This window comes from Aegilops tauschii, chromosome 6, assembly GCF_002575655.3.
Source record: "Aegilops tauschii subsp. strangulata cultivar AL8/78 chromosome 6, Aet v6.0, whole genome shotgun sequence".
In the NCBI taxonomy this organism is placed as follows: Eukaryota; Viridiplantae; Streptophyta; class Magnoliopsida; order Poales; family Poaceae; genus Aegilops; species Aegilops tauschii.
The window spans coordinates 486,357,683-486,371,670 of NC_053040.3; the positions used below are offsets into that span (position 1 = coordinate 486,357,683).

The window sequence follows — 13,988 nt, forward strand, 5'->3', positions numbered from 1 at the left end:
ATTCTACGAAGATCTTTATCGGTCAAACCGCATAACAACATACGTTGTTCCCTTTGCCATCAGTATGTTACTTGCCCGAGATTCGAATCGGTATCATCATACCTAGTTCAATCTCGTTACCGGCAAGTCTCTTTACTCATTCTGTAATGCATCATCCCGCAACTAACTCATTAGTCACATTGCTTGCAAGGCTCATAATGATGTGCATTACCGAGAGGGCCCAGAGATACCTCTCTGATACACGGAGTGACAAATCCTAATCTCCATATATGCCAACCCAACAAACATCTTTGGAGACACCTGTACAGCATCTTTATAATCACCCATTTACGTTGTGACGTTTGATAGCACACAAGGTGTTCCTCTGGTATTCGGGAGTTGCATAATCTCATAGTCAGAGGAACATGTATAAGTCAAGCTCATAGTCAGAGGTTTTTATGTAATCAAAGTATAACCGCTAAAGAACATCAACACAAAAACATAAGCCAAGCTCTTTGTATGTCATTGCCAGAAAACATATTATTGTCGTGAAAACTAAATTACATCGAGCTTCGACGAGGATTAAACTTTAGCATTCATTTGAGTGGGATCGAGGAATATTTTCCAAATAATTCCACAAATAACTTTCAAAGTTGTACTAGAGATGCAGTAACAAAAATATCATGATAAAAATTTGGTTTTCAAACTACAAAGCCATCTGACCGAATATATAATCCCCTGAAGGCCTGAACTTTGAATTTCATCCCTCTATCACCATGTTGTCTTGTTTCATTTTCATTAAAAACAAACAAGAATGCATGTCGATAAAAATATGGTGATTGAAAGTCAGTGGCTATCGAGATGTTTTATTAGTGTTATTGTTACATTCCTCAAAATATTTTTACTATCCAATGCATGGAAATTTTTCTCCGATTCTACTGTGCATGGAAAATGAGGTTTTGACAAGGCCTACAAAGGTATAAATGAGAATGACGATGTAATTACTATCAAAAGGCTTAGTGATGATTATGGACAAGGTAGCGAGGAGCTTAGAAATGAAGTAAATTTTATTGCCAAATTGTAGCACCAGAGTCGTGTTAGATTTCGTGGTCCTTGCATTCATGAATGGAGAAGCTTATCATATATGAATACTTACCTAACAACAACATGTGCCTTACTTTTTGTATGTTATCTTCGCTTATCGCTTGAACTTCTTAGATTGGCAAATGATATTATTATAACAAACTTATGCTTGTTGACATTTCAAGATGCTGCACCAAAAATCATAGTTTGATTTGCCGACTAGATTCAAAATAATGTAGGGGGTCACGAGAGGATTTATGTATCTCCACCAATAGTGTAAAGATAATTCATAGAGATCTCAAAGCAGGCAACATCTTGTTGTAGGCATAAATGAATCCCAAAATACCAAATGTCGGCATGGCAAGGATCTTTGGTGGAAACTAGAAACAAGCAAAAATGAATCATGTTGTCGGGACATTGTAGGTAACTACTTATGCAACCCTTGCTCTATGGTTTTCATGGTGTAGTTTAACTCAATTTATTTCTCCCATTGTTGTTGAAATAACCAAGACAATAGTTACATGTCGCATTATATGTGATGGAGGTGAATTGTCCGTAAAGCAGACATCTATAGCTTCGGGGCCTTTCTGTTGGAGATCATAAGTTTGAAGATCAGCTCATTGCAAGTCGCCAACTTCTCCAACCTTATAAACTATGAAACTATTTTGAATCTACAAAATTTCATTAGTCCAATAAAATATAGCAACTTGGTCAGTGATTCTATTTGCTCAGGCTTGGGAACTTTGGGAAGATGCAAAAGCAACCGAATTTGTGGACCACTTTTTATAATATACTAGTTAGCATGCACGTGCATTGCATGTATTCCGTATGAAAAAAAGAAGTTCAGCCTAGTTAATAGGCAAACATTCAACAACAACCATTTTTTTAGTGATGAACTACTAAATATTAAAAAATCAATAGATCATAATAATGCACTAATAATGAAGTAATGATTTTCTTTTGGCGCATGAACAATGATTTAATTTGTTGCACTGAGTGGATGAGATTTCCTATATGGAGAAGAGTCACTAACATAGGCAAACTTCTGATGCAAAAGGTATAAATTTTGAGGGTTCTTTTTACACTCTATCTCTCTAGTATTATCCCACAAAAGGTTGAGTCGGGGGCGGCATGCGATGGGAGAGAGCCGGGCAGGCGCAGGTTCGGCACTGGCGACACGATCATGGGGTTACGATGCGGAAGTTTTTTTTACTTGAGCAGAGGCAGTTTTGAAGGAGGAGGTATGGTGGTGGAAGGTGCGTGGCGGCGTTATTTTTTGCTAATATGTTTATCTAATTATGAAATATGTGTTGTCGCGTTTATTTCCATGGAGTAATTAAGGTACAATGATTCCTAATTTATGCGTTATGAGGATGATATGTGATATGTGGTGTGATGATTTGTTCCTAATGAAGGTATAATTAAGGTGCAATGATTCCTAATTATGGTGTTGCGTACATGATTAGAATCAATTAATAAATATGTGAAATTGATGTGATACAACATTGGGACAATCTGGTCCATCGATGAACGGTGTATATGTGGCTGAGATCTAATGTTTCTGTCTCAACTCGCTTGTTTAATAGTAGTGGAGATTTAATATGGATTCCTCAAAAAAAACTTTAATATGGGATCAAGTTATCTTCGAGATCTCTGTGAATTATCTTTAATATGGGATCAAGTTATCTTCGAGATCTTTGGGCGTGTTTGGTTCAAGTTTTGAACAGTAGTTGCATTGCATACACTTCTCAACCCAACCTGGTTGAGCAAAAACAGCCCCAAATGCGTGATCTGCAAGTTGTTTGGTTGCCTGCATCTAAGGTCCCTGCATTAGGTAATACGCAAGTGCATTTTGTTTGGTTGTCTACATTAGCTCAAGCGGCACATGAACACGGTGTTTGATTGCCCGCATGGGGTATGATTAAGAGCTAGCACTTGCACTTAGCACACAGGGTTAAGAGCTAGCAGAGGGAGGGGGAAGAAATGCAGTGTGCGCCAGACCATGGCGACTACGGTGGATAGTGGATGTGGCGCCGTGTCCGACATGACGAGCATGGAGTCATGGACGAGCGACCCCGTCGGCGGCAAGGCGAGCGACACCGTCGACGAACTAGTTGCGGTGCTCGCGCAAAGACAGTCGACAGAGGAGGAGAATGCAGTGCTCGCGCCATGGTATCATCAGTGCAGTGGATGAGAGAGGAGGCCGAGATGATCGACGCCGGAAACGACTCTAGTGTGGTAGGGCGAGAGAGAGGAGGCCAAGATGATCGACCCCATCGGCGGCGCGACGAACTGCAGTGTGCACGGAGGCAGAGGACACAAGAAAGCAGTGTGCACGCCATTGCAGCATCAGTGCAGTAGGAGGACGACAGAGAGTAGGCCGAGATGAGCGACGCCGGAAACGACTCTAGTGTAGTAGGACGTGGGCAAGGAGATCAAGGGGAGTCGGCATCGAGAGGGACGAATAAGAGGACTCTGAGCAGAGGACAGAGGAGCTCGACATGGCGGCGTCAGTGCAGTAGACTACTGCTCAAAGAGAGATGAAGCTACGATCGTCGAAACCAAAAACTTACAACACGAATGTTGTGAGAAACTGCGAGATTAGGCTGCTGGTCAAAGGAAATTTCAAACGATCAATCGTGCGCGATGAATCCGACAAAATTCGTCAAGAATAGCTTCAAACAGGAAGACAAAATTAAGAACTTATGGCCGACGAAACTACGAACCGATCGCCTGAATGGAACCGTAGCATCGAGGTGCATCTTTTTCGTGTAGAGCTTACCTCGAATCGACGCACCGTTGTGTAGATCGGAAGGGGCTAGGAAGAACAGAATTAGAGGGAAGGTTACTGGAGATAGGAGAAGATAAGCACGCACATTGTTGCATACCAGCTCGTATCCCTCCTATCTCCCCTCGTGCAAGTGGCTCACCTTGTGCGCTCGCCTCAGCCTGGCTCGCTAGAAACTGCCGATCTGAGCGTTTCCAGCGAGCCAGGCCCAAGTGTGTGCTTTAATGTTCGTGCCATGCGGCCCGCACAGTAAACACAGGCAACCAAACGGGTCACTTTCTTCGCGCGCGGGCCAGGCTAGGCCTAATGCGGGCAACCAAACACGCCATTTGTGAATTATCTTTAATATGGGATCCTACAAGAATAAGACAAGGTGGGGGTGGGGGCATTGGCCCCCTCCCCTCAAAAGCATACACTAGGTTATTAGTTCAATTTTGTCAATCCCAGTTTAGCCCATATATTTTTGACTCCCTGTCATTAAAATGTGCCCGGGATCAGGCCATTAGATGTATTTGTAGGACACACCGAGCATCTAGAGGGTTTTCATTGAACCCAAGAAGTACGGTATGATGCCAACGAGGTGGCAACCGGTACGATCGAGGAAGCGAAGTCAACGGGCAACGTCCAGCCTCTGGATGACGTGCTCGGTATATTGTTCCAAAGGGAGATGTGGAGAATGTTTTCTAGGCATGTGAAGAAGTGGAAGAAGTGCTGGGCAGTTGAGCCAAAGTATTTTTTTCATCAAGGTTGACATGCTGGAGGCTGGACCTGCCATGGAAGGGAGTGATGAGAGAGGGAATTCTTCGTAAGGTTGATGTTCTCAAGATATTGGAGGCTGGAGATGCTTGGAGGTAGGTAGACCACAATGTTTGTAAATTGGAGGTCGATGCTTACAACATGCCCAACAGGGTTGCAAGTGACCCCCTGTCACCCTAGGAGCGTGCTGGGGTCGGTGTTGTATGGCCGGGACAGAACCTATGGATTGGTCACCGATCTTCGGATTTCCTCGAGCACCGTCGGGTCACTTGGCTGATGGTGGCACTGGCGTGAGGCATGGCAAACAAGAAGAGGAGGAGGTAAGTGTTGTGCCGTTGCGTCTCCAATAGCATGGACATGGGACCATGGGAGGAAGGTGGGGGAGGATGATGGAAGAGGAGAGGGTAGCGGGAATAAGATGGGCGAGGAGGAAGAAGAAATCACATAAGGTCTTGCATCGACAACTTGTTTCTGTTGGTGGTTATGGTCCACCATCAAAACTTCGCGCTCGTCGGATTAATACGAAGCGCGTGGAAGGTAGATTAATACCTTTTGCCTTCATCACACGAGCAAATGATTTATCCAATTAAATTCCAAAAACTGTCGTGAATCACACTGAGGTATCAAACTGTGGATCACCCTCCACTAACTAGATTTGCCTTTAGATTTCTAAAATTCAGAGGCTAGGGCGCTCCTCAGCGCGGCTGCTGATCCGTACATTTTTTTCTCTTACAAACAATTAAAAAAGCGGTAAATAAATGGCACATACACAAACAATCAATTGGCAACTCTTTTTTTTTGAGATAAAACGAAAACTTTATTCATTAGAGATAAAAAGTACATTGTTTGTGAGGGTCATTACAATTTCATTTGCAGGTTCCTCAAATCAATCAGAAATCAACGAAAATCTAGCTAAACTCGCAATCTCATGAGCTACTTTATTTGCTTCTCTGTTACAGTGTTCAAATCTAGTAGCAACGAAGTCACAAGCATAATGAAAACAATCGTCAAAGATTGCCGCCGCCGCACCCGCCGACTGTCCTCCGTTCTTCATGGTATCAATCACCTCCAGGTTGTCCGAGTTAATAATAAGGCGATTACATCCTGCCCTTTGCACCAATGTTATACCAAATTTAAGAGCTGAGGCTTCCGCCATCAACACATCTGCGCAATAGTCAATCTTCCCGTTCCCTCCCGCGATAAACCTACCTTTTTCATCTCTCAAAACCGCCCCTATCGTGCCCCTAAGTAGGTCGTGGTCAAAAGAAGCGTCAACGTTAAGTTTCACAAAACCCCTAGGAGGACATGACCAACCCCCCTTTTTCATAGAAGCCCTGGGGATGACGCATTTACGAAGTTTGACGTAAGGGATAGAATCCCCATTGAAACCTGAAGTGCATTCTGAGTTGTCTCCTTGTGCACTAACTTCCGTCTTTCCCACCATAGATACCATGCTGAGACAGCAATCATTTCACGCACATTGTGATAACCCATTATCCTCAAATCTTGATCTGGCAGAAGTAGTAGGTATTCCAGCACCGCCTCTCCCGCAAGGTCAACCTTGCAAGCTTTATCAATGATATCATCCATCCCCAGCCTTGTCCAAACCTTCTTTGCTCTACTGCAAAGGAAAAGCATATGCTTTGTATCTTCAGAACCCTCAGAGCAAGTAGGGCAAATGGGCGTGACCTTCATATGTCTATTTGCGAGCGTAACCCGACACGGAAGCGTTCCATGTAATGTACGCCATATAAAAATTTTGACTTTTGCCGGACACGATAACTTCCATATCTTACTCCAAATAGGATTAACTGTGCTTCGCCCCATCCCATTAGAATGTCTTAGTCTACTTTCATACTGATGGTCCCACTCCACAAAATAAGCAGACCGAACCGAGAACATACCATTTTTCGTATAACTCCAAGCAATGAAATCTGGCATATCATGTTGTGAGATTGGAATTGAGAGAATCCGTTGAACATCAATGGGCCACATTGTTTGTGTAATCAGATCTTCGTCCCAAGAATTCGAAACAGGATCAATCAAATTACCCACCTTAGTTAACAGTTGTCCCCCTTAGGTGTCACAACTTTTCTAGTATCACAATTTGGGATCCAGGCATCTTCCCAAATATTTATATTGTGTCCATTCCCCACACGCCAAATATAGCCACGTTTCAGAGAATTTATGCCAGCCATAATACTTTGCCAGGTAAAAGAAGAGCCTTTCTTTTGCTTAGAATTTAACAGATCGCCATCAAGATAGTATTTAGCCCTTAGAATTGTAGCACACAAAGAATCAGGATTATCCAGAAGGCGCTATGCCTGTTTGGCGAGCAGTGCCAGATTGAAATAGTGAATATCACGAAATCCCATCCATCCTTGGTTTTTAGGTACGCACATTTTCCACCAGGCCATCCAGTGCATCCTCCTCTGGTTCTCCTCGTCTCCCCACCAGAAATGATCGCGTCAATGATTCCTTTACAAAATTTTTTAGGAATTTTAAAGACCGACATTGCATAGGTGGGTATGGCTTGGATCACAGCCTTGAGCAGGATCTCCTTTCCCCCCGCAGACAATAATTTTTCCTTCCAGCCACTAATTTTCTTGACAATCCGTTCAATCAGAAATTGGAAACAGTCTGTTTTATCTACACCCACATTTGCTGGCAAGCCCAAATATTTATCACTGAGGGCCTCTGTCATTATATTCAGCGTTGTACACAATTGTTCCCTAATCTCCACCTTCGTGTTTGGGCTAAAGAAAATGCTGGATTTTTCAATGCTTACCAATTGTCCTGATGCCTGACATAATAAATCTAACACTGTTTTCAGAGCTTCCGCATTTTGTTGGTTGGCTTTCATGAGAATCAAAGAATCATCCGCAAAGAGAAGGTTTGTGATGGGCGGGGCATCTCTACAAACTTTTACTCCTGAAATATTTCCAATTTCCTCCGCCCGTGTAAGTAGAGCATTCAATCCCTCTGTGCACAACAAGAAAAGGTATGGTGACAATGGGTCACCCTGCCTCAAACCCCTTGTAGGCTTAAAACTCTCACTATCCTCCGCGTTAATCCTTACTATGTATTCGACAGTTGAGACCCATTGCATAATTAATTTCACCCAATCTTGACGGAAGCCCAGTCTCAGCATAATCTCCTTCAAAAAAGGCCACTCAACTCTGTCATAAGCTTTGTGCATATCAAGTTTAATAGCACACAAGCCCTCTCTACCTTCTCTTTTATTCTTGATTGTGTGAAAACACTCATAAGCTACCAATATATTATCCGTTATCAGTCTGCCAGGCACAAAAGCACTCTGAGTCGGGCTTATAATATCTGGCAGGAGAACCTTCAAAGGAAGGGCCACCATCTTTGCAATTATTTTATATACCACATTGCATAAGCTGATCGGCCTAAATTGGGTTACTTTTTCCGATGTGTTAACCTTTGGGATCATCACAATCGCCGTATCATTCCAACCAGCTGGTATAGTACACGTATTGATGGCTTGTAGGACCTCCTCAACTAGATCGTCCCCTAACATAGGCCAAAATCTATTATAGAAGATAGCATGGAATCCATCTGGACCTGGAGCTTTTAAGTCCCCAATCTCGAACAGCGCCTTGCGAACATCTTCAGCAGTATAAGGGGCAAGAAGAGGATTGTTCATTTCAGTCCTCACTCTTCTACGAACTAGGGACAAAACCTCTTGATTCGGATGCTGGACTTCCGACGTGAAGAGTTTTGAAAAATAATCAGTAATGTGATTCTTCAGCTCCTTACCTTCTCTCCAAATCCCAGAAACATCTAAAAGTTTCTTTATATTATTTCTCTTTTTCCTGGCTGTGGCTGCGTTGTGGAAAAATGATGTATTACGGTCCCCGTGCATCAACCAGTTTGCGCGATCTCTTTGTAGCCAGAAAATTTCCTCTTGGTCCAATAGGTTCTCAATTACCACAATAATCTCCTTCTGTCGGCACCGTGATTCTGTGTTCAAGGGACCACGCCTCAGTCTCTCTAACTCTTTTTTAATTTATTAATTCTCTGCTTCGGGCCCTTGAGAGTTACACCATCCCAAGTGTGCAAATCGGCATGCACGGCTCTCGTTCGATCAGCCAATGAAGGGCCAATACCTGCTAACTTTGCTCTTTCCCAAGAAGCCTTAACAATTTCAGTGACAGTCTCTTCCTTTAACCATCTAGCTTCAAATTGCTTCACGCGCCCCTCTGGTTGTCTGAAAATATTGTCATCCAAATAATCCATGTCCAAGACCAGCGGCCGATGATCTGAATGGACATGTTCTTCATTAATCACCGCTGCACGAGGAAATTTATGTGCCCACCCCACATTACAAACTTCCCGATCGAGACGCTCTTGAATTTCACCTCTACTCCAAGTAAAAGGGTCGCCCCTGTAACCTAAGTCTTCCAGCCCACGGTCCATAAGGCATTCACGAAAATCCCTCATCATTCCATTTGGTCTTGCATTACCGCCCTCTTTTTCTGAGGGATATAAAATTTCATTAAAATCCCCCAAAACCACCCAAGGGTGGTCGCCCTTACTATGTAAATTACGAATATCATCCCAAGATAGATGACGTTCGTTCCAGTTCGGATGACCATAAAAGCCCGTGAACCGCCACTGTACAACATCCTCATACATAAACAGAACATCAATAAAATAAGACGATACATAGTTCAACTCGATTTTATTCGACTTATGATAAAACATAACAAGGCCACCGGCCCGACCATCACTTTCCACTACAAACATAGAATCAAAACCTAGGACACGACGAAGCTCATCAGCTTTACACTTATTCAAATGAGATTCAGAAAGGAAAATTAACTCTGCCCTTGTACGCTCCTGTAGTTCCAGAAGCTCACGAGCTGCCGTGTTGGAGAGCATACCACGGCAGTTCCATCCTAGGATTTTCATTTGGCCCGGCGGTCCTCCTCCTCGTAGGCCGCCGATGTGCCATTCTCATCTTTCTCTTCGCCCACCGACTCCACACCTTGCGGAGTATATTCTTCCTCCTTCTCGTCTATCTCCTTTGCTACGTGCGTAACACCCCCCTCCTTGTCCTGGACTACCTCAACTCTACCAGTACACACCCGTTTGGATGAGGCGGTTACATCGCCATATAACATGTGCTCATAGCTGTCCATCTCTTTCTCAAAAGAGAACTCTAAGTCACTACCCGTCGGTTGGACCCCAAAAGAATGTCCCCTTTTTTTCCCTAAAACTTTCTTGCGAGCATCCTCAGCTCTGTTTGCTCTCCCTTTCTTTTTTTTCTCTCTTTTTTGAGCTTCCCTTCGTATGGTTTTTTCCTGCACTGAACTTAAAACGTACGACATTATTTTCTGGGTCGCCACCTGCCGTACCCATTCTTGCAGCAACAACGTTTGTTAATGCCTCCGGCACACCCGGCTGGAAAAGAAATCCATCAGCATCAGCCCCATGAGTTGGGACTAGACTGGGCATTCCCAGCGCCTGAGAGGACTTGGGCGTCAGACCCCCCAGGAGAGACTGGTCCAGACCAGTAGTGTGGCGCACTTGACCCTCCTGGTCGTGCGATCCTCCATGTTGCGGGTCCACCAGAGGCACTTTGCCCCACCCGTCTCGCTCGCCAGAACCAGCCGGCGCGCCTGCCTGGTCCTCCCGACCAAGTGATGCGCCAGCCGGAGCAGGCGCCATGAACCCCCGATCCCGGCCCTCTTGGCCGAGTGTCAACTTGACAGATGAGGTGGCCCCTTTGTCCGAGACCGTGAGTCCTCTCACGGCAGTGGCCACCTTGACGACGTCCATGGGCTTGGCGGTGTTGTTGACGGTGCCTGAAGAAGAATTCTTGCCGTCGCGTGAGTAGTTCCCGAAGAGGAGACCCCTCTTACTAGCGCCTTGGCTCTTCCAGTAGGGTTCTACACTCAGGTTTCTAGGATAACAAACAACCCTCTTATCATGAGGGATTTTACAAAACCTCTCAGAAGTGTGGCCAACAATGCCACAACACTAGCAGTAAAGGGGAAGCTTTTCATACTTTACATCATACTTAAAAACCTTAGAACTACCTAGAGGTGTAAACTCTACAGAACTCTTTAGAGGTTCATGCAGTAATATCATGACATGCACCCACAGGTATTTTTCAACAATTACATGGTTTTGGTGAGAAAGCTCCAACACCTCTCCTAGTTGATCCTCGAGAGACCACCCTATGCTCTCAGTCTTAAGCTCGAATGGAAGATCGCGTACCTGGACCCATATGGCCATGACACCAAGGTCGACCTCTGCCGGATCCCCCTTGCCGTCGAACTCGGCGAAGATGAGACCGTCACGCTTGAAATGCCAAGGTTGCGACTTTAGCACAAAGCGACGGTCACTGTCAGCAGCGAGATTGAGGATAAACCTCCCGTCCGCGCTGTCCACCTCTTGGATGGACTCTTATTCATTATGTGATGGCAGATGGCCCTTAAACTGCAATACTGTCCATATCACAAAATTGCTAAGGTTCTTTCACAAGATTGATATGGTATGGTTTTATGCTCACCTAGAAAACGAATGACTACCCCTGGAAACGAAAAATTGATAATCATCATTAGATCCCATGGTTTCTCTTTGCCCTGGGCTCATCTTCAATCAAGCCTTAGGAAGAAACGAAAAGTATTATTTTCTTCCAAAAAAAGGTATTATTTTGCATACATCATATATGAAGAGTGGCCTAACTACTATTTTTTTTCTTCTGATTTTTTACCTCCCGACAATGTGTAGGTGGTAAAGGAGATATTGATCAATATACCTGCACCAGTTTGGATTAATCGACTCGTAAAATGTTTGAAGTTGCAAATTTAGCGAATAAATAAGTTACTCCCTCCTTTCCGATTTATAGGGCTCAATTCAAAAATCTCACCAACCAAGGTAGATGGTGAGTGGTGAAATATTTTTTGTAATTTGCAAAAATACGCAATTAATGCTCTTGTTTCCCTTAAAAAATTATGTTTACCAATGTATTAATTGCAATGCATGCATGCATAAAGTACATGCATTGGTCAATTTTCTCTTAATACTTGCATTCAATTATTTAATGCACCTTGAAATCTGAACTTGTGATGGGGAACAACCAAATTGAGCCTTATAAAATGAAAAAACTAAAATTTTGAGATAAGCCCTATAAACCGGAAAGGAGGAAGTACTGCGCATGCATGTGCACGTGTGCATGGAGAAATGGGTGAAACTCCAACCGCTTTCCCCGCCATTTTCCTCTCCTCTCCTTTGCTTTCCACAGCCCCGCGAGGAGGAGGGACACCAACCACGAGCTAGCACCACCAGATCCCAACGTACCAAAACGAACTACGATCACGCCGGAGCAAGGAATTGATCACCCCGGCATGGATCGGCGACACGGTCAAGGCCACCGTCCCGCTCAACGCCGACGTCTACGTCGGCGACAAGCCGTCCGAGGGCAAGTTCCGGCCCGACATCGACGGCGTCATGACAGACATGGTCAAGTTCATGCACGACCACGGCGCGCCCTTCGTCGTCAACATCTACCCCTTCCTCAGCCTCTACCAGAGCGAAAACTTCCCCTTCGAGTTCGCCTTCTTCGACGGCGGCCGCAGCATCCAGGACAACGGCGGCGTCAGCTACTCCAACGTGTTCGACGCCAACTACGACACCCTCGTCAGCGCGCTCAAGAAGGCCGGCGTGCCCGGCCTCAAGGTCATCATCGGCGAGGTCGGCTGGCCCACCGACGGCAACAAGAACGCTAACCCCAAGCTCGCGCGCCGCTTCTACAACGGCCTCCTCAAGAAGCTGGCCAAGAACGAGGGCACCCACCTCCGGCAGGGCAAGATGGACGTATACCTCTTCGGCCTCTTCGACGAGGACATGAAGAGCATCGCGCCGGGCAACTTCGAGCGCCACTGGGGCATCCTCACCTACGACGGCAAGCCCAAGTTCGCCATGGACCTGTCGGGAAAGGGCAACGACAAGCAGCTCACGGCCGTGTCCGGCGTGGAGTACCTGCCCAAGCAGTGGTGCGTGTTCGACGACGAGGCCGCCAAGGAGGAGGGCAAGGACAAGCTGCCGGGGAACATCCAGTACGCGTGCGCCAGCGGCGACTGCACGGCGCTCGGGTACGGCTGCTCCTGCAACGGCCTCGACGAGAAGAGCAACATCTCCTACGCCTTCAACATGTACTTCCAGATGCAGGACCAGGACGTGCGCGCCTGCGACTTCGACGGCCTCGCCACCATCTCTGACAAGAACGCCTCCACCAAGGAATGCCTCTTCCCCGTCCAGATCATCAGCGCCGCCACCGTCCCGGCACGCCGATGGCCCGCATCGTCGCTGCTGCTGGCCATGTTGGTCGCGCATGCTCTCGTGTCATGACGACGGGTTTTATCATGTAGACATCAGGGGAGGAAATCGGATGATTCATTTGTTCGGCAGGCACGTCACGTCTAGCACCCATGCGTCGAAAATCTTGAAATAAATCGAGAAAAATACAAGCGCCGATGCCCGGAAAATCATGAACTAAATCGAGGAAAATGCTTGCTCTGAACTGGAGGGTGCAATGCATAAATTGTGTAAACAATCCGAATATGAAAAGCTCGAGTAAATTTTGTAGCTTGTAGCCCCAAAGAAGATGGCCAACCTGAAGACAGTGAACGAAGACATCGCCATTCCCACCCGTGCTTCAAGATCAATGGTGAAGTTCACCCACCTGCAAGTCGCGGTCAAAATTGCATCAGAAACTGGTAACTTTACCATGTTAGAAGAAGAATTTAAGAATGTAAGGCAGGAACATCTGTCCGCAAACAGAATAGCCATCGTTTGAGATCTAGATACGGTGCAAGAACTTTTGTTAGAGAACATTACAAGTACCATATGTGACGCATATCTTTTCGAGTAAAAGCTGTTCTGGTTTATTAGTTTTGACAAATGTGTGATTCATAACGAAGCAACAGTGCTGGCTGCCAGTGCAGGATCATAACTCACCCCGGCAAGTCTTCCACCATGCAAACACATGTCCTCGTACTGCGTGATACAGGTGCTGGAATCACTAAAAAGCGGACAATCATGCAAAAACATCAGTCACAGTGAGTAAAAATACAGTATGATCATGAACTACTAATGAATTGATAGCTCCATATGACTGAACAGCAATCATATGATGTGTTGCTGAGTAGGCATAAACAACCTATCTATAGTATAAGGATGCTCTACACCAGTCTAACCACTATTACATAGAGTCTCACAGTCCATGTATTCAGTGTGATACCTTTTTTTTTGAGCTTCAGTGTGATACCTTGGACTAATGAACTGCTAGCTCTTGGCACTTAATTACAGTCTAGTGACAAAACCGTGTGCAGCAAAAGAAAGGGAA

At 45.3% G+C, this 13,988-nt stretch overlaps 1 protein-coding gene across 1 annotated transcript; it reads left to right on the top strand.

Moving 5' to 3' along the window:
* The first annotated feature begins 3,064 nt into the window (after positions 1-3,064).
* LOC109757241 (glucan endo-1,3-beta-glucosidase 8-like) lies at positions 3,065-13,311 on the top strand. Its single transcript, XM_073502242.1, has 2 exons — positions 3,065-3,234; positions 11,968-13,311. The coding sequence occupies exons 1-2, from the start codon at positions 3,065-3,067 to the stop codon at positions 12,989-12,991; spliced, it is 1,194 nt and encodes a 397-aa protein (XP_073358343.1). The 3' UTR covers positions 12,992-13,311.
* The last annotated feature ends 677 nt before the right edge of the window (positions 13,312-13,988 follow it).

Excerpts from the sequence above, each read along its gene's own strand:
- LOC109757241 (XM_073502242.1), top strand. The coding sequence starts at position 3,065 with ATGGCGACTACGGTGGATAGTGGATGTGGCGCCGTGTCCGACATGACG. Across the intron at positions 3,235-11,967 it reads AATGCAGTGCTCGCGCCATG|CAAGGAATTGATCACCCCGG; the intron begins GTATCATCAGTG and ends ATCACGCCGGAG.